Genomic DNA, 16,499 nt, shown 5'->3' with positions numbered 1-16,499 from the left:
TAGGGCCTACTGCCCTCTAACGTCCCCACAGGCCTAATGCCTGAACTGCCCCCGGGCCTAGTGCCCGCCTACTGCGGCGCTTTGAGGTGGCTTGGACCTAATGCCCAAACCCCCTATCAATGTGGTCGGGTCTGGGTACTTGGGCCACGGGCCGGGTGGAACCCCGGCTGCACGTGGCCTTGGACCCAGAGAGCCGACCACGCTTGTGCCCACGGGCCGGGAGGGCCCGACTGAATGCCCACAGGCCGAGAGGGCCTGACTCTGCCCACGGGCCTAATGCCCGAACACCCGGTGGTCTAGGGAGGAGAGAAGGGGGCACCTTAGAAGGGCCTACCTGCGGTGGAGAAGGCTGCAGTGGGGAACTGCACAGCTCAATTGCTTCCCACCACTGCAGCCTCCTCGGCCTGGATGCATTCTTCTGCCGCTGGCCCGTCCTGGCCAGCGGCGCCGCCGTCTCTTCGCCGCGTCCAGCCGCCGCTGGACATCTTCCCGGAGCCCGACGTCTTCCGGCCTCTTCAGCGGCCACCGGAGCTCTTCTTCCCACGGCCGTCGTCTTCTCCTCCGCGCCGGACTATCTTCTGCGCTCCTGCGCGCCGACGATCTCCGCTGCTCCCGCCCGTCTTCTTTCTTCGCGCTCTTCCGCGCGCGCGGTCCCTTCGGCTCCCGCCCGGCGTCTGACATCAGACGCCGGGGGCGGGGCCTATGACGCGGCGAGCGCCGATTGGCTCGCCGCGTCCCTCTCTGATTGGCTGCCGCTCCGGGAGCCGCGATTGGCTCCCGGAGGGCGCCAAGATTCAAAAGCCTCTGGTCCGGTGCAGGGAAAAGGGTAATCCCTGCACCGGACACCCGCCGCCACGCACCCAGCGCTGGGGACAGACAAGCTGCCCCAGCGCTGTCCCCAGCTAGGGACACCACCACAGATGTGCCCACAGGGCACATCTCTACAGCAGCACACTACACAGGGCATCTTGAGAGACCCACGACCCTGTAGCATCTATGATCATCAGCGAGGCAGGGTGATCGTAACACAATTGCTACAATCTAATGATACTTTGTAACATTTCAATGAGACACAATCATTCTCTAGTTCTGCAGAAACTACACGGTCGGTCACTGCTCTATGGATTGCTTTTTCTAAGCACTAACGGCGACATCTGCTACATAATGCCTATCTTTTACCCCGATTTACAGTTTCAGCCCGATTAGAGAGGAGGTGGGTGGCTCTTAAAAGAGCCTTTGTGTTGATGGATCGGAGAAGGAAGGGAAACTACTTGGCGCTGGTGTACTTGGTGACGGCCTTGGTGCCCTCGGACACGGCGTGCTTGGCCAGCTCTCCCGGCAGCAGCAGACGTACTGCGGTCTGGATCTCCCGGGAGGTGATGGTGGAGCGCTTATTGTAGTGAGCCAGGCGGGAAGCTTCCCCCGCAATGCGCTCAAAGATGTCATTGACAAAGGAGTTCATGATGCCCATAGCCTTGGAGGAGATGCCGGTGTCAGGGTGCACCTGCTTCAGCACCTTGTAGACGTAAATGGCGTAACTCTCCTTCCTGCTCTTTCTACGCTTCTTCCCATCCTTCTTCTGGGTCTTGGTTACGGCTTTCTTTGAGCCTTTCTTGGGCGCCGGCGCAGACTTTGCTGGATCAGGCATTTTCACCACTCACTTCTTCTACACAAAGTAGAGAGAATCTGTGCCGTACCCTGCCCGGGTTTGCTCTATTTATAGGCATCTTATGCAAATGAGGCTTCACCGCTTCTGGTAACACTATAGGGTAGAAGTGTCACGTGACGCTGAGTGGTATCTAACCCCCCCTTCCACAAAACATATCGCGGATTGGTCTGTGGATAAACTTGAGCTGCATTGGTTCATTTGTAAGCAAACCAATCACAGAGCACGCGGTCGACCCTCTCTGAGTGTATATATAGGAGGAGGGCGGTTTTACAGGCTCACATTTTCTCTCAGTTTGTTAGAAGAAATTCTCAGCTTTGTGAATTGAACATGTCCGGCAGAGGCAAACAAGGCGGCAAGACCCGGGCTAAGGCCAAGACTCGCTCATCCAGGGCTGGTCTTCAGTTCCCAGTCGGTCGCGTTCACCGTCTGCTAAGGAAAGGAAACTATGCTGAGCGAGTGGGAGCCGGTGCCCCGGTCTATTTGGCCGCGGTGCTGGAGTATCTGACGGCTGAGATCCTGGAGCTCGCCGGAAACGCAGCCCGTGACAACAAGAAGACCCGCATCATCCCCCGCCACCTGCAGCTGGCTGTGCGCAACGACGAAGAGCTCAACAAGCTGCTCGGTGGGGTGACCATCGCCCAGGGAGGCGTTCTGCCCAATATCCAGGCCGTGCTGCTGCCCAAGAAGACCGAGAGCCACAAACCGGCCAAGAGCAAGTAATGCGAGGCTGGCAGCTTCCACCACAGAAACGATGCACCCGACACACAACACAAAGGCTCTTTTCAGAGCCACCCACGTCTTCCCAGGAGAGCTGTGTGTACTGTCATTGCTTGTGTTGTAGCGATATCTGACGGGCTAGCCGCGCTTTCCTCTCCACATCCCGTCCATACAACCGCTAAAGGTATAAACGCTCCCTTACCCTGTAGGAACCCTGGTCTGTTGTGGTGAAATCTATTAACGATAGTCTGAATATTCCCTTTGCAATAACTGCATGCTGCAAATGAGGCCCCTTCCGCTTATAGGAGTGGGAAGCTGATCCGTGTAAAGTATATAATAATGAGAGAAACCATATTCTCTCTGTGTGTGACGTAACAAAGCCAGGATCAGGATGAAAACAGCTGCATGAAATAAAAGTATTTGGTCATTGAAAAAAAATGCGACTATCCTCTTAGTTTTACAAGGGAATCTAGGCGGAACACTAGTAATGATGTACTGTCGGTGAACCAGTCCGGCCAAATATTTAGTCATTTTTGATAGTTAACATCCCTTTATTCACTTTGGGGCTTGCTTATCATTGTATTATATATATTTAAGATGAACAGATTTGGCCTGTCCTTTGAAGCTGCTATAGGTGGAGAGCGGAGCGGAGGATTCATGTTACTCTGACAGTGAGGGGTAACTTATGCTGCAGCTCGCTTAGAAAGACTTGGTGGCTCTGAAAAGAGCCTTTGTGTTGTTGCGTGCATAGGAAGTGCCGAGTATCATCTATGCCCTCTCCCCTCGGATCCTGCGGGCCAGCTGGATGTCTTTGGGCATGATGGTCACCCTCTTGGCGTGGATGGCGCACAGGTTGGTGTCCTCGAACAGCCCCACCAGATAAGCCTCGCTGGCCTCTTGCAGGGCCATGACGGCGGAGCTCTGGAAGCGCAGGTCAGTCTTGAAGTCCTGGGCGATCTCCCGCACAAGACGCTGGAAGGGCAGCTTGCGGATGAGCAGCTCAGTGGACTTCTGGTAGCGACGGATCTCCCGAAGAGCAACGGTCCCGGGCCGGTAACGGTGAGGCTTCTTTACACCGCCGGTAGCTGGGGCGCTCTTCCGGGCGGCTTTGGTCGCCAGCTGCTTGCGGGGAGCTTTGCCGCCAGTGGACTTACGCGCTGTCTGCTTGGTCCTGGCCATGTCTGACGTATGTGGAAGAGAATGAATAGAGAGCTGCCGTTCTACAGCTCTATTTATACGCATTGCTGCCCTGTGATAAGAGCACTTAGAAACGCCCTTCGACCTGATTGGTTTAGACAAAGCCTTGGATTTTTCAAAAAGACCGCCAAGAATCGGTTTTACTTTTTTTTTTTCCTTCTTCTTTCTCTTCTTCCCCTCTTCTCAGTTGTACTTGTAAAGTAGAAGAATATACCCCCCTTACATAGCATATTCTATAGCTTTAGATTTGAGTATAATCAGATATTCGAAATGCGTTGGAAACTGATTATACTATCAGAAAACAGTAAATACTATAATATGTACTTACAAGCTATACCTACTAATTCCACTGAAACCTTAATATATGAGTGCAGGAATACGGAGAAAAAAACACAGAGAAAACAACAACCTGCATACTGCATGATCTAAACTAACAATCGTTTCATTATTAAACCATAAATACATATTATGTAGTTACAAGCATATAGTGAGTACGGTAGCTGTAGAATTGAGTATGAATAGAACTTCTGCATGTGTGAAACGATTTGATACTAATGGGAAACAGTATTATAGTATGATACAATTGTAACTATTCTATTGAAACATTTGTTGATACAAACTATGCACATGTATCCATTTAGACCACAGGCTAAACCTTATATGTCTGGGACATTGCATGAAGAAAATACAAGGCTACTGTAGATCTGGATTATAGAAAGGGGCTTTTCTACTACTCAGTGGAAACTAATTAAAAAAAAAACCAAAGGCCCTGCGTATACAAGCAATCGTTTGTTGATCCATTATAATCACTGAATTTTTATTTATGCACGTGTATTTTATTTATATCCATTTTGCTGGTTCTTGAAAAAAAAAAAAAAAAAACCAACAATCTTAAAGAATTGAAAAAAAGTTCCACTTATGATAAAATAATAGAGTTTAGGCTCTTAAATGGGACCATAGGGATTTAAGGCCAATATATATTTACCATGGGTTAGAATTAATTACTTAATAAATTAATTAATTCATTGATGTATTTATTTATTTATTTATTTTTCTACCATCCTTGGAGACGCAGAAAGCCACTGGTGTGGCCCAGATCCAGCTCCGTGGTCCCCCTACCTGCTCTGGAGTATCTCTGTAGACTCCCAGCGCTCTAGAGCCTTACTCCAGCCTGCCATCATGGATTGGGGATGAGGTTCAGACTTTGATGATACTTGCTGCTGGCCCACGCCCTCCAGTTAGCAGTCATCATCTCTGTTTGTCCACATCTCACGTCCATCTCCATTTGCCTTCCATTCCTGTATGGCGATCCTCTCCTCTCTAGCCCATATCACTGGTCAAAGCAGTTGAACTCTGTTCTAGACATTCAGCCTTGTGGTCTCGGCACATCTTTCTCCTGCTGCCCGTCAGTGACGTCCAGTGCTGAACCTTCAGCACCAGCTTTTATCACGGTAGTACATTTAAAAAGTAAGATTAGTTGAACCCTTCCTCCTCGGGTGACTGTTATCTCACTTCTTGTTCTGCAAGCTTCATCATTTAATGTCATTCCCCAGAACTATTGTGTGCATAAATGACTATCATCCATTTATATGCCAAAATCATCGGACTATTATGTCATTTCTTTAAAATAGCATCCACTTTTTTATTCTGCAATTAGCAATGGCCAAGTAAGCACTTTGACCATCTCTTACTCCCGTTAATTACCTACTCTCCCATATTATGATAAGAATTTCTACCCTTCTGATGTTATCCCTTGTGTACTGTAATCTGCAATGCTAAGGTTTTTATGTCTACAGTGCTGCAGAATACTTGCAGAAACAATCTTCTTCTTCTTCTTCTTCCTCCTTTCTTCCTTTCTTCCTTTCTTCCCTTCCTCTCACCTATACCTTCCTCTCTATTATTCCTGTATCCCCCCTAATGTTCCTAAATATTCCTACTGTTTCCCTCTATTTTTAGGAATATTCATACTGATTCTATGTAAGAGGAATAGAAGTATTCCTCTTATAGAGCTCCGATGTCCTCTTTTAAAAATGACAAAGTCTCATACATTGTCATTTTTAAAAGAGGGATGGTAATGGGAACAGATCACCATTGCCCTCACTCTGACACACCTCTCTTGCATAAATATACATTCATTTCTGTATGGGTCATTTTTATAAACATTTTGGGAAAAACCCACCAACATTCTACACGACGGGGAGAATCTCACACAAGCAGGGTTAACCTGTGGCTGACTATGCTGGGTATCTCTCTTTTGTCACAGTAACTAGAGTTCCTAAACAAGAGTGCCAATATGCTGTGGGGCAACCTGCCTGTGCTAGCCACCCGGGTGTACCGGAGCCCACACATCACCTTTATATCTTTGAAACTGCTGCCTCCCCTGCACAGACTGAGCCCCAGATCACCTTCGTTACATGTAGTGCCAGGGAAAGAGAAAAATGCCCCGATCAGACGTTTTAGCCTCGCAGAAAAGTACAGATGTGTTACATGCTGGGCAGATCCAGCCTGGTGTTGGTGAGCTGACAGGGGCTATTCCTGGGTCTCTTTGCAGCGCCTTGGCTAGCAATGGCCATATAGGCTAAGGGGAGACCTTGGAGTACTGGTGTGGTGCAGAGAGGCGGCACTCTGCTTTTCTCATGCCCTATAAAAGAGTATTTTTCTGCGCTAGGGAAACACAAGGTGAGGGCAGATTTCCCCTTACACACAGACATGGAAGGGTTTACAAGGGCTGCTTATTCCGCCAATGGGAGCACAGAACGCACCAGGCTCAGCAGCCAATTACAGCACAACGAGCGTCGTATATAAAAGACGTCAGAGAGCGGCTTGTGTACTAGTATTACTATTTGTTGAATACAGTGACGTTGAGATAACATGGCAGAAACTGCACCAGCCGTCGCTGCTGTCCCGCCATCAGAGGGCGCAGCCGAAGAAAGCTGCAGGGGGAGCCAAGAAAAGCGGCAAGTCTTCCGGGCCCAGCGTCTCCGAGCTGATCCTAAAGGCAGTGGCCGCTTCCAAGGAGCGCAGTGGGTTTTCTCTTGCCGCCCTGAAGAAGGCTCTGGCTGCCGGAGGCTACGATGTGGAGAGGAACAACAGTCGCATCAAAGTGGGGGTGAAAGGATTAGTGACCAAAGGAACGCTCACCCAGGTGAAAGGCACCGGCGCTTCCGGATCCTTCAAGCTCAATAAGAAGCAGCTGGAGAGCAAGACGGCCGCCCAGAAGTCTCTGAAACCCAAGAAACCAGCGGCAAAGAAAGTGGCCAAGTCCCCGAAGAAGCCCAAGAAAGCTCCGAGTGCAGCCAAGAGCCCCAAGAAGGTGAAGAAACCCGCAAAAGCGGCTGCTGCCAAAAGCCCGAAGAAGCCTAAAGCTGTGAAGCCCAAGAAGGCGGCTAAGAGTCCGGCCAAGAAGGCGGCGAAGCCCAAAGCCGCCAAGAGTCCGGCCAAGAAGGCAGCGAAGCCAAAAGCGGCAAAAAGCCCGGCCAAGAAGGCCGCTAAGCCCAAGAAAGCTGCGGCCAAGAAGTGATGGAATAGAAGCCGCAGCCTCGCTTCCTTGTTATCCCCCCAAAGGCTCTTTTCAGAGCCACCCACCCTGTCCAGGCAGAGCTGTAGGCGCGCACGGTGTGAACTGTTGGCTTCCAAATCAGTCCGTAGCTGAATGGTTCCGTCCTGTGTACTCGGACCTAGGCGAGCGCCGGGAAAGCCCGGCGCCTTCTGCACACACTTCCCGGTGGTTGTACAGACGGCAGCGTAGCTGAAAATCTATTGTAGTCGTAACGAAACTGCTTTTAAGAACATACTTTAAATCATGGGTCTTCAACCTGCGGCCCTCCAGCTGCTGTGGAACTACACATACCAGCATGCACTGGCTCAGTTTTAGCATACCTTAATAGCAAAACTGTGGCAGGGCATGCTGGGATGTGTAGTTTCACGGCAGCTGGAGGGCCACAGGTTGAAGACCCATGCTTTAAGTAATCCGGTGATTTATTCGGCGGGGCCAGCAAACAGAGCAGGAGAACGATTCTGTTACCCAAGATACGTCAGTCCCTAAGTATATGTGTGTGTTTTCAATGCAGTGGTACCGCTGCTGTGAGATAGAAGTAGGTTACAATGTGCTATTTAATTGTAAGTATAAAATAACAGGACTATTTGGCACGGATAAATGATTGCACAGACATATTTAGCCGGGAAGTGAGTGGAGTCGCCGTTTCCCCTGCAGTTATATAATACCCATTAATGTAATCCTATATTACCGCGTGTTATGTTTGAGAAGTGTCGTTCAGTAAATACGTTTCCCTATGCTTTCACAATGTATCTCCTACAACTAGCCATGACATAGCAGTACCCTCAGTACAACTCAGCAATGGATTCTCATAAGTGACTGTAAATGATTGTGTGCCATTGGATTTCTGCTTGCATCAACACAAATAAAGTCAGAGGAAACGAATAAAAAAAAAAAAATGGTTTACTTTAATGTACACTATCAAAGGGTTCTCAGGACAACGATATGGGGCATAATATACAATGCTGTTAGCGCAGCTCCCTTATAGAAGTGATGGGCGGCCCTATAAAGGGCCTTTGTGTGTGAGTGAAGGAATTAGATGCGCCTCAATCTTTAGCCTCCGAATCCGTACAGGGTGCGTCCCTGGCGCTTGAGAGCATAGACCACATCCATGGCGGTGACAGTCTTCCTCTTAGCGTGCTCGGTGTAAGTGACGGCGTCCCGGATCACGTTCTCCAGAAACACTTTCAGCACTCCGCGGGTCTCCTCATAGATGAGACCAGAGATGCGCTTCACGCCTCCTCTCCGTGCTAGACGGCGGATAGCAGGCTTTGTGATGCCTTGGATGTTGTCCCGCAGCACCTTCCTGTGACGCTTAGCGCCTCCTTTCCCGAGCCCCTTTCCGCCTTTACCTCTGCCTGACATCTTCTCATACGGATTGCGAGCACTGTCTGAGAATAAGGAACACCTCTCTTAGCTGCCCTTTAGTAAGGGGAAAAGCGGACCTGATGGGTGACTGTGAGTACCTTGGCAGGAGGAGTCATGTATTGCCTTTCCTTTCTTTCACAGGCACGCCCCAAACGTTGCCAGCAGCACAGTTTAAGATTTCTAATGTATTTCTGGTTATTCATTGCACTGAGCTGTTTGATACACGTTCACCTCAGCAATTAGGCTACCGTACTGCCAATCACAATGTTTAAATCACTGCAGAGTTCCGTATATAGTTTTTTTTTTTATTTTTAATATATATATATTGCTATTTTTCATATTAATGTTATAGAAGCATATTCATACACATAATGTAAATAATATGCTACGAGACGTTCAAGGAAATCTTCATATGCGTACTATAAATTAATCAATCAATTATTTATATATATATATATATATATATATATATATATATATATGTACTACTAAACTTTATGTGTGGACATGTGGAAAAAGTAGAACAGCCTGAAATATCTAAAAAATAGGAGTTAATAGTCTGTCCACTTCAATACAATACGTCCTGTTGGTGTAATGAACCTGGAATGTAGGCATTAAAGGTTAGATAAGTAAAATATAAGGTTTTTAAAAAGTTACTTTTTAGCGATCAGTTTAGGGGCAGAAGCTAATTTCTAGCTATAGAGTATCACACATATCTATTATCTTATAACCGTGTGATTCATTGATGTTTTAACTGCTATCATAATAGTTATGAAGCCGAACTCTGATGAGCACAACAGACATAATACATGCCTTACTGTTTTGACTTTATTTTTTCAATGCACCGGATATATTTCCCAAATACATAACGCGTGAATTGGAACAGCAAATGTCCCGCACACATCCGCCTTCAGATAGGAAGAGGAATATTCAAAATGGACCAATGAGTGTCGACCAGATTTCGGCGGGACAAAACAAAATCACCCCAATGCCTTGCCGCTCTCGGAAACGGGTGTCTAAGAATGGATTGAGTAGAATATAACTGCACTGATACCGGAGTTTGCATCCTGGTGTTAAGGTGCGATGATACAGTAACACTAGCAGCACACTACACAGGGCATCTTGAGAGACCCACGACCCTGTAGCATCTATGATCATCAGCGAGGCAGGGTGATCGTAACACAATTGCTACAATCTAATGATACTTTGTAACATTTCAATGAGACACAATCATTCTCTAGTTCTGCAGAAACTACACGGTCGGTCACTGCTCTATGGATTGCTTTTTCTAAGCACTAACGGCGACATCTGCTACATAATGCCTATCTTTTACCCCGATTTACAGTTTCAGCCCGATTAGAGAGGAGGTGGGTGGCTCTTAAAAGAGCCTTTGTGTTGATGGATCGGAGAAGGAAGGGAAACTACTTGGCGCTGGTGTACTTGGTGACGGCCTTGGTGCCCTCGGACACGGCGTGCTTGGCCAGCTCTCCCGGCAGCAGCAGACGTACTGCGGTCTGGATCTCCCGGGAGGTGATGGTGGAGCGCTTATTGTAGTGAGCCAGGCGGGAAGCTTCCCCCGCAATGCGCTCAAAGATGTCATTGACAAAGGAGTTCATGATGCCCATAGCCTTGGAGGAGATGCCGGTGTCAGGGTGCACCTGCTTCAGCACCTTGTAGACGTAAATGGCGTAACTCTCCTTCCTGCTCTTTCTACGCTTCTTCCCATCCTTCTTCTGGGTCTTGGTTACGGCTTTCTTTGAGCCTTTCTTGGGCGCCGGCGCAGACTTTGCTGGATCAGGCATTTTCACCACTCACTTCTTCTACACAAAGTAGAGAGAATCTGTGCCGTACCCTGCCCGGGTTTGCTCTATTTATAGGCATCTTATGCAAATGAGGCTTCACCGCTTCTGGTAACACTATAGGGTAGAAGTGTCACGTGACGCTGAGTGGTATCTAACCCCCCCTTCCACAAAACATATCGCGGATTGGTCTGTGGATAAACTTGAGCTGCATTGGTTCATTTGTAAGCAAACCAATCACAGAGCACGCGGTCGACCCTCTCTGAGTGTATATATAGGAGGAGGGCGGTTTTACAGGCTCACATTTTCTCTCAGTTTGTTAGAAGAAATTCTCAGCTTTGTGAATTGAACATGTCCGGCAGAGGCAAACAAGGCGGCAAGACCCGGGCTAAGGCCAAGACTCGCTCATCCAGGGCTGGTCTTCAGTTCCCAGTCGGTCGCGTTCACCGTCTGCTAAGGAAAGGAAACTATGCTGAGCGAGTGGGAGCCGGTGCCCCGGTCTATTTGGCCGCGGTGCTGGAGTATCTGACGGCTGAGATCCTGGAGCTCGCCGGAAACGCAGCCCGTGACAACAAGAAGACCCGCATCATCCCCCGCCACCTGCAGCTGGCTGTGCGCAACGACGAAGAGCTCAACAAGCTGCTCGGTGGGGTGACCATCGCCCAGGGAGGCGTTCTGCCCAATATCCAGGCCGTGCTGCTGCCCAAGAAGACCGAGAGCCACAAACCGGCCAAGAGCAAGTAATGCGAGGCTGGCAGCTTCCACCACAGAAACGATGCACCCGACACACAACACAAAGGCTCTTTTCAGAGCCACCCACGTCTTCCCAGGAGAGCTGTGTGTACTGTCATTGCTTGTGTTGTAGCGATATCTGACGGGCTAGCCGCGCTTTCCTCTCCACATCCCGTCCATACAACCGCTAAAGGTATAAACGCTCCCTTACCCTGTAGGAACCCTGGTCTGTTGTGGTGAAATCTATTAACGATAGTCTGAATATTCCCTTTGCAATAACTGCATGCTGCAAATGAGGCCCCTTCCGCTTATAGGAGTGGGAAGCTGATCCGTGTAAAGTATATAATAATGAGAGAAACCATATTCTCTCTGTGTGTGACGTAACAAAGCCAGGATCAGGATGAAAACAGCTGCATGAAATAAAAGTATTTGGTCATTGAAAAAAAATGCGACTATCCTCTTAGTTTTACAAGGGAATCTAGGCGGAACACTAGTAATGATGTACTGTCGGTGAACCAGTCCGGCCAAATATTTAGTCATTTTTGATAGTTAACATCCCTTTATTCACTTTGGGGCTTGCTTATCATTGTATTATATATATTTAAGATGAACAGATTTGGCCTGTCCTTTGAAGCTGCTATAGGTGGAGAGCGGAGCGGAGGATTCATGTTACTCTGACAGTGAGGGGTAACTTATGCTGCAGCTCGCTTAGAAAGACTTGGTGGCTCTGAAAAGAGCCTTTGTGTTGTTGCGTGCATAGGAAGTGCCGAGTATCATCTATGCCCTCTCCCCTCGGATCCTGCGGGCCAGCTGGATGTCTTTGGGCATGATGGTCACCCTCTTGGCGTGGATGGCGCACAGGTTGGTGTCCTCGAACAGCCCCACCAGATAAGCCTCGCTGGCCTCTTGCAGGGCCATGACGGCGGAGCTCTGGAAGCGCAGGTCAGTCTTGAAGTCCTGGGCGATCTCCCGCACAAGACGCTGGAAGGGCAGCTTGCGGATGAGCAGCTCAGTGGACTTCTGGTAGCGACGGATCTCCCGAAGAGCAACGGTCCCGGGCCGGTAACGGTGAGGCTTCTTTACACCGCCGGTAGCTGGTGCGCTCTTCCGGGCGGCTTTGGTCGCCAGCTGCTTGCGGGGAGCTTTGCCGCCAGTGGACTTACGCGCTGTCTGCTTGGTCCTGGCCATGTCTGACGTATGTGGAAGAGAATGAATAGAGAGCTGCCGTTCTACAGCTCTATTTATACGCATTGCTGCCCTGTGATAAGAGCACTTAGAAACGCCCTTCGACCTGATTGGTTTAGACAAAGCCTTGGATTTTTCAAAAAGACCGCCAAGAATCGGTTTTACTTTTTTTTTTTCCTTCTTCTTTCTCTTCTTCCCCTCTTCTCAGTTGTACTTGTAAAGTAGAAGAATATACCCCCCTTACATAGCATATTCTATAGCTTTAGATGTGAGTATAATCAGATATTCGAAATGCGTTGGAAACTGATTATACTATCAGAAAACAGTAAATACTATAATATGTACTTACAAGCTATACCTACTAATTCCACTGAAACCTTAATATATGAGTGCAGGAATACGGAGAAAAAAACACAGAGAAAACAACAACCTGCATACTGCATGATCTAAACTAACAATCGTTTCATTATTAAACCATAAATACATATTATGTAGTTACAAGCATATAGTGAGTACGGTAGCTGTAGAATTGAGTATGAATAGAACTTCTGCATGTGTGAAACGATTTGATACTAATGGGAAACAGTATTATAGTATGATACAATTGTAACTATTCTATTGAAACATTTGTTGATACAAACTATGCACATGTATCCATTTAGACCACAGGCTAAACCTTATATGTCTGGGACATTGCATGAAGAAAATACAAGGCTACTGTAGATCTGGATTATAGAAAGGGGCTTTTCTACTACTCAGTGGAAACTAATTTAAAAAAAAAAACAAAGGCCCTGCGTATACAAGCAATCGTTTGTTGATCCATTATAATCACTGAATTTTTATTTATGCACGTGTATTTTATTTATATCCATTTTGCTGGTTCTTGAAACAAAAAAAAAAAAAAACCCTACAATCTTAAAGAATTGAAAAAAAGTTCCACTTATGATAAAATAATAGAGTTTAAGCTCTTAAATGGGACCATAGGGATTTAAGGCCAATATATATTTACCATGGGTTAGAATTAATTACTTAATAAATTAATTAATTCATTGATGTATTTATTTATTTATTTATTTATTTATTTATTTTTCTACCATCCTTGGAGACGCAGAAAGCCACTGGTGTGGCCCAGATCCAGCTCCGTGGTCCCCCTACCTGCTCTGGAGTATCTCTGTAGACTCCCAGCGCTCTAGAGCCTTACTCCAGCCTGCCATCATGGATTGGGGATGAGGTTCAGACTTTGATGATACTTGCTGCTGGCCCACGCCCTCCAGTTAGCAGTCATCATCTCTGTTTGTCCACATCTCACGTCCATCTCCATTTGCCTTCCATTCCTGTATGGCGATCCTCTCCTCTCTAGCCCATATCACTGGTCAAAGCAGTTGAACTCTGTTCTAGACATTCAGCCTTGTGGTCTCGGCACATCTTTCTCCTGCTGCCCGTCAGTGACGTCCAGTGCTGAACCTGCAGCACCAGCTTTTATCACGGTAGTACATTTAAAAAGTAAGATTAGTTGAACCCTTCCTCCTCGGGTGACTGTTATCTCACTTCTTGTTCTGCAAGCTTCATCATTTAATGTCATTCCCCAGAACTATTGTGTGCATAAATGACTATCATCCATTTATATGCCAAAATCATCGGACTATTATGTCATTTCTTTAAAATAGCATCCACTTTTTTATTCTGCAATTAGCAATGGCCAAGTAAGCACTTTGACCATCTCTTACTCCCGTTAATTACCTACTCTCCCATATTATGATAAGAATTTCTACCCTTCTGATGTTATCCCTTGTGTACTGTAATCTGCAATGCTAAGGTTTTTATGTCTACAGTGCTGCAGAATACTTGCAGAAACAATCTTCTTCTTCTTCTTCTTCTTCTTCTTCTTCTTCTTCTTCTTCTTCTTCTTCTTCTTCTTCTTCTTCTTCTTCTTCTTCTTCTTCTTCTTCTTCTTCTTCTTCTTCTTCCTCCTTTCTTCCTTTCTTCCTTTCTTCCTTTCTTCCCTTCCTCTCACCTATACCTTCCTCTCTATTATTCCTGTATCCCCCCTAATGTTCCTAAATATTCCTACTGTTTCCCTCTATTTTTAGGAATATTCATACTGATTCTATGTAAGAGGAATAGAAGTATTCCTCTTATAGAGCTCCGATGTCCTCTTTTAAAAATGACAAAGTCTCATACATTGTCATTTTTAAAAGAGGGATGGTAATGGGAACAGATCACCATTGCCCTCACTCTGACACACCTCTCTTGCATAAATATACATTCATTTCTGTATGGGTCATTTTTATAAACATTTTGGGAAAAACCCACCAACATTCTACACGACGGGGAGAATCTCACACAAGCAGGGTTAACCTGTGGCTGACTATGCTGGGTATCTCTCTTTTGTCACAGTAACTAGAGTTCCTAAACAAGAGTGCCAATACGCTGTGGGGCAACCTGCCTGTGCTAGCCACCCGGGTGTACCGGAGCCCACACATCACCTTTATATCTTTGAAACTGCTGCCTCCCCTGCACAGACTGAGCCCCAGATCACCTTCGTTACATGTAGTGCCAGGGAAAGAGAAAAATGCCCCGATCAGACGTTTTAGCCTCGCAGAAAAGTACAGATGTGTTACATGCTGGGCAGATCCAGCCTGGTGTTGGTGAGCTGACAGGGGCTATTCCTGGGTCTCTTTGCAGCGCCTTGGCTAGCAATGGCCATATAGGCTAAGGGGAGACCTTGGAGTACTGGTGTGGTGCAGAGAGGCGGCACTCTGCTTTTCTCATGCCCTATAAAAGAGTATTTTTCTGCGCTAGGGAAACACAAGGTGAGGGCAGATTTCCCCTTACACACAGACATGGAAGGGTTTACAAGGGCTGCTTATTCCGCCAATGGGAGCACAGAACGCACCAGGCTCAGCAGCCAATTACAGCACAACGAGCGTCGTATATAAAAGACGTCAGAGAGCGGCTTGTGTACCAGTATTACTATTTGTTGAATACAGTGACGTTGAGATAACATGGCAGAAACTGCACCAGCCGTCGCCGCTGTCCCGCCATCAGAGGGCGCAGCCAAAAAGAAGAGGCAGCCGAAGAAAGCTGCTGGGGGAGCCAAGAAAAGCGGCAAGTCTTCCGGGCCCAGCGTCTCCGAGCTGATCCTAAAGGCAGTGGCCGCTTCCAAGGAGCGCAGTGGGGTTTCTCTTGCCGCCCTGAAGAAGGCTCTTGCTGCCGGAGGCTACGATGTGGAGAGGAACAACAGTCGCATCAAAGTGGGGGTGAAAGGATTAGTGACCAAAGGAACGCTCACCCAGGTGAAAGGCACCGGCGCTTCCGGATCCTTCAAGCTCAATAAGAAGCAGCTGGAGAGCAAGAAGGCCGCCCAGAAGTCTCTGAAACCCAAGAAACCAGCGGCAAAGAAAGTGGCCAAGTCCCCGAAGAAGCCCAAGAAAGCTCCGAGTGCAGCCAAGAGCCCCAAGAAGGTGAAGAAACCCGCAAAAGCGGCTGCTGCCAAAAGCCCGAAGAAGCCTAAAGCTGTGAAGCCCAAGAAGGCGGCTAAGAGTCCGGCCAAGAAGGCAGCGAAGCCAAAAGCGGCAAAAAGCCCGGCCAAGAAGGCCGCTAAGCCCAAGAAAGCTGCGGCCAAGAAGTGATGGAATAGAAGCCGCAGCCTCGCTTCCTTGTTATCCCCCCAAAGGCTCTTTTCAGAGCCACCCACCCTGTCCAGGCAGAGCTGTAGGCGCGCACGGTGTGAACTGTTGGCTTCCAAATCAGTCCGTAGCTGAATGGTTCCGTCCTGTGTACTCGGACCTAGGCGAGCGCCGGGAAAGCCCGGCGCCTTCTGCACACACTTCCCGGTGGTTGTACAGACGGCAGCGTAGCTGAAAATCTATTGTAGTCGTAACGAAACTGCTTTTAAGAACATACTTTAAGTCATGGGTCTTCAACCTGCGGCCCTCCAGCTGCTGTGGAACTACACATACCAGCATGCACTGGCTCAGTTTTAGCATACCTTAATAGCAAAACTGTGGCAGGGCATGCTGGGATGTGTAGTTTCACGGCAGCTGGAGGGCCACAGGTTGAAGACCCATGCTTTAAGTAATCCGGTGATTTATTCGGCGGGGCCAGCAAACAGAGCAGGAGAACGATTCTGTTACCCAAGATACGTCAGTCCCTAAGTATATGTGTGTGTTTTCAATGCAGTGGTACCGCTGCTGTGAGATAGAAGTAGGTTACAATGTGCTATTTAATTGTAAGTATAAAATAACAGGACTATTTGGCACGGATAAATGATTGC

The 16,499-nt window shown here is 47.7% G+C and overlaps 9 protein-coding genes across 9 annotated transcripts; 4 read left to right on the top strand and 5 right to left on the bottom strand.

Annotated features, from left to right (window-relative positions):
* Positions 1-1,216: 1,216 nt before the first annotated feature.
* Positions 1,217-1,687, bottom strand: LOC134934848 (histone H2B 1.1-like). The gene has a single exon (XM_063930192.1). It carries the CDS (start codon positions 1,646-1,648, stop codon positions 1,268-1,270), a length of 381 nt encoding a protein of 126 aa, XP_063786262.1. The 5' UTR covers positions 1,649-1,687; the 3' UTR covers positions 1,217-1,267.
* Positions 1,688-1,940: 253 nt separating this feature from the next.
* LOC134934847 (histone H2A type 1-like) lies at positions 1,941-2,608 on the top strand. Its single transcript, XM_063930191.1, has one exon. It carries the CDS (start codon positions 1,997-1,999, stop codon positions 2,387-2,389), a length of 393 nt encoding a protein of 130 aa, XP_063786261.1. The 5' UTR covers positions 1,941-1,996; the 3' UTR covers positions 2,390-2,608.
* A 487-nt stretch (positions 2,609-3,095) lies between these two features.
* On the bottom strand, positions 3,096-3,571 carry LOC134934845 (histone H3). The gene has a single exon (XM_063930190.1). The coding sequence runs from the start codon at positions 3,563-3,565 to the stop codon at positions 3,155-3,157; it is 411 nt and encodes a 136-aa protein (XP_063786260.1). The 5' UTR covers positions 3,566-3,571; the 3' UTR covers positions 3,096-3,154.
* A 2,755-nt stretch (positions 3,572-6,326) lies between these two features.
* LOC134934342 (histone H1B-like) lies at positions 6,327-7,103 on the top strand. The gene has a single exon (XM_063929799.1). The coding sequence runs from the start codon at positions 6,327-6,329 to the stop codon at positions 7,101-7,103; it is 777 nt and encodes a 258-aa protein (XP_063785869.1).
* A 1,089-nt stretch (positions 7,104-8,192) lies between these two features.
* LOC134934341 (histone H4) lies at positions 8,193-8,504 on the bottom strand. The gene has a single exon (XM_063929798.1). It carries the CDS (start codon positions 8,502-8,504, stop codon positions 8,193-8,195), a length of 312 nt encoding a protein of 103 aa, XP_063785868.1.
* A 1,373-nt stretch (positions 8,505-9,877) lies between these two features.
* LOC134936424 (histone H2B 1.1-like) lies at positions 9,878-10,348 on the bottom strand. The gene has a single exon (XM_063931452.1). The coding sequence runs from the start codon at positions 10,307-10,309 to the stop codon at positions 9,929-9,931; it is 381 nt and encodes a 126-aa protein (XP_063787522.1). The 5' UTR covers positions 10,310-10,348; the 3' UTR covers positions 9,878-9,928.
* A 253-nt stretch (positions 10,349-10,601) lies between these two features.
* On the top strand, positions 10,602-11,269 carry LOC134936420 (histone H2A type 1-like). The gene has a single exon (XM_063931449.1). It carries the CDS (start codon positions 10,658-10,660, stop codon positions 11,048-11,050), a length of 393 nt encoding a protein of 130 aa, XP_063787519.1. The 5' UTR covers positions 10,602-10,657; the 3' UTR covers positions 11,051-11,269.
* Positions 11,270-11,756: 487 nt separating this feature from the next.
* LOC134936417 (histone H3) lies at positions 11,757-12,232 on the bottom strand. Its single transcript, XM_063931446.1, has one exon. It carries the CDS (start codon positions 12,224-12,226, stop codon positions 11,816-11,818), a length of 411 nt encoding a protein of 136 aa, XP_063787516.1. The 5' UTR covers positions 12,227-12,232; the 3' UTR covers positions 11,757-11,815.
* A 2,728-nt stretch (positions 12,233-14,960) lies between these two features.
* On the top strand, positions 14,961-15,917 carry LOC134936412 (histone H1B-like). The gene has a single exon (XM_063931443.1). It carries the CDS (start codon positions 15,229-15,231, stop codon positions 15,853-15,855), a length of 627 nt encoding a protein of 208 aa, XP_063787513.1. The 5' UTR covers positions 14,961-15,228; the 3' UTR covers positions 15,856-15,917.
* The last annotated feature ends 582 nt before the right edge of the window (positions 15,918-16,499 follow it).

This window comes from Pseudophryne corroboree, chromosome 6 (assembly GCF_028390025.1).
Source record: "Pseudophryne corroboree isolate aPseCor3 chromosome 6, aPseCor3.hap2, whole genome shotgun sequence".
Lineage (NCBI taxonomy): Eukaryota > Metazoa > Chordata > Amphibia > Anura > Myobatrachidae > Pseudophryne > Pseudophryne corroboree.
The sequence above is the reverse complement of the archived record's forward strand: the minus strand, read 5'-3'. Positions and strand labels throughout refer to the sequence as shown.

What these genes read in the sequence shown, in the direction of transcription:
- LOC134934341 (XM_063929798.1), bottom strand. Translation starts at nt 8,504, where the DNA reads ATGTCAGGCAGAGGTAAAGGCGGAAAGGGGCTCGGGAAAGGAGGCGCT.
- LOC134934848 (XM_063930192.1), bottom strand. Translation starts at nt 1,648, where the DNA reads ATGCCTGATCCAGCAAAGTCTGCGCCGGCGCCCAAGAAAGGCTCAAAG.
- LOC134936417 (XM_063931446.1), bottom strand. Translation starts at nt 12,226, where the DNA reads ATGGCCAGGACCAAGCAGACAGCGCGTAAGTCCACTGGCGGCAAAGCT.
- LOC134936424 (XM_063931452.1), bottom strand. Translation starts at nt 10,309, where the DNA reads ATGCCTGATCCAGCAAAGTCTGCGCCGGCGCCCAAGAAAGGCTCAAAG.
- LOC134936420 (XM_063931449.1), top strand. Translation starts at nt 10,658, where the DNA reads ATGTCCGGCAGAGGCAAACAAGGCGGCAAGACCCGGGCTAAGGCCAAG.
- LOC134936412 (XM_063931443.1), top strand. Translation starts at nt 15,229, where the DNA reads ATGGCAGAAACTGCACCAGCCGTCGCCGCTGTCCCGCCATCAGAGGGC.
- LOC134934847 (XM_063930191.1), top strand. Translation starts at nt 1,997, where the DNA reads ATGTCCGGCAGAGGCAAACAAGGCGGCAAGACCCGGGCTAAGGCCAAG.
- LOC134934845 (XM_063930190.1), bottom strand. Translation starts at nt 3,565, where the DNA reads ATGGCCAGGACCAAGCAGACAGCGCGTAAGTCCACTGGCGGCAAAGCT.
- LOC134934342 (XM_063929799.1), top strand. Translation starts at nt 6,327, where the DNA reads ATGGGAGCACAGAACGCACCAGGCTCAGCAGCCAATTACAGCACAACG.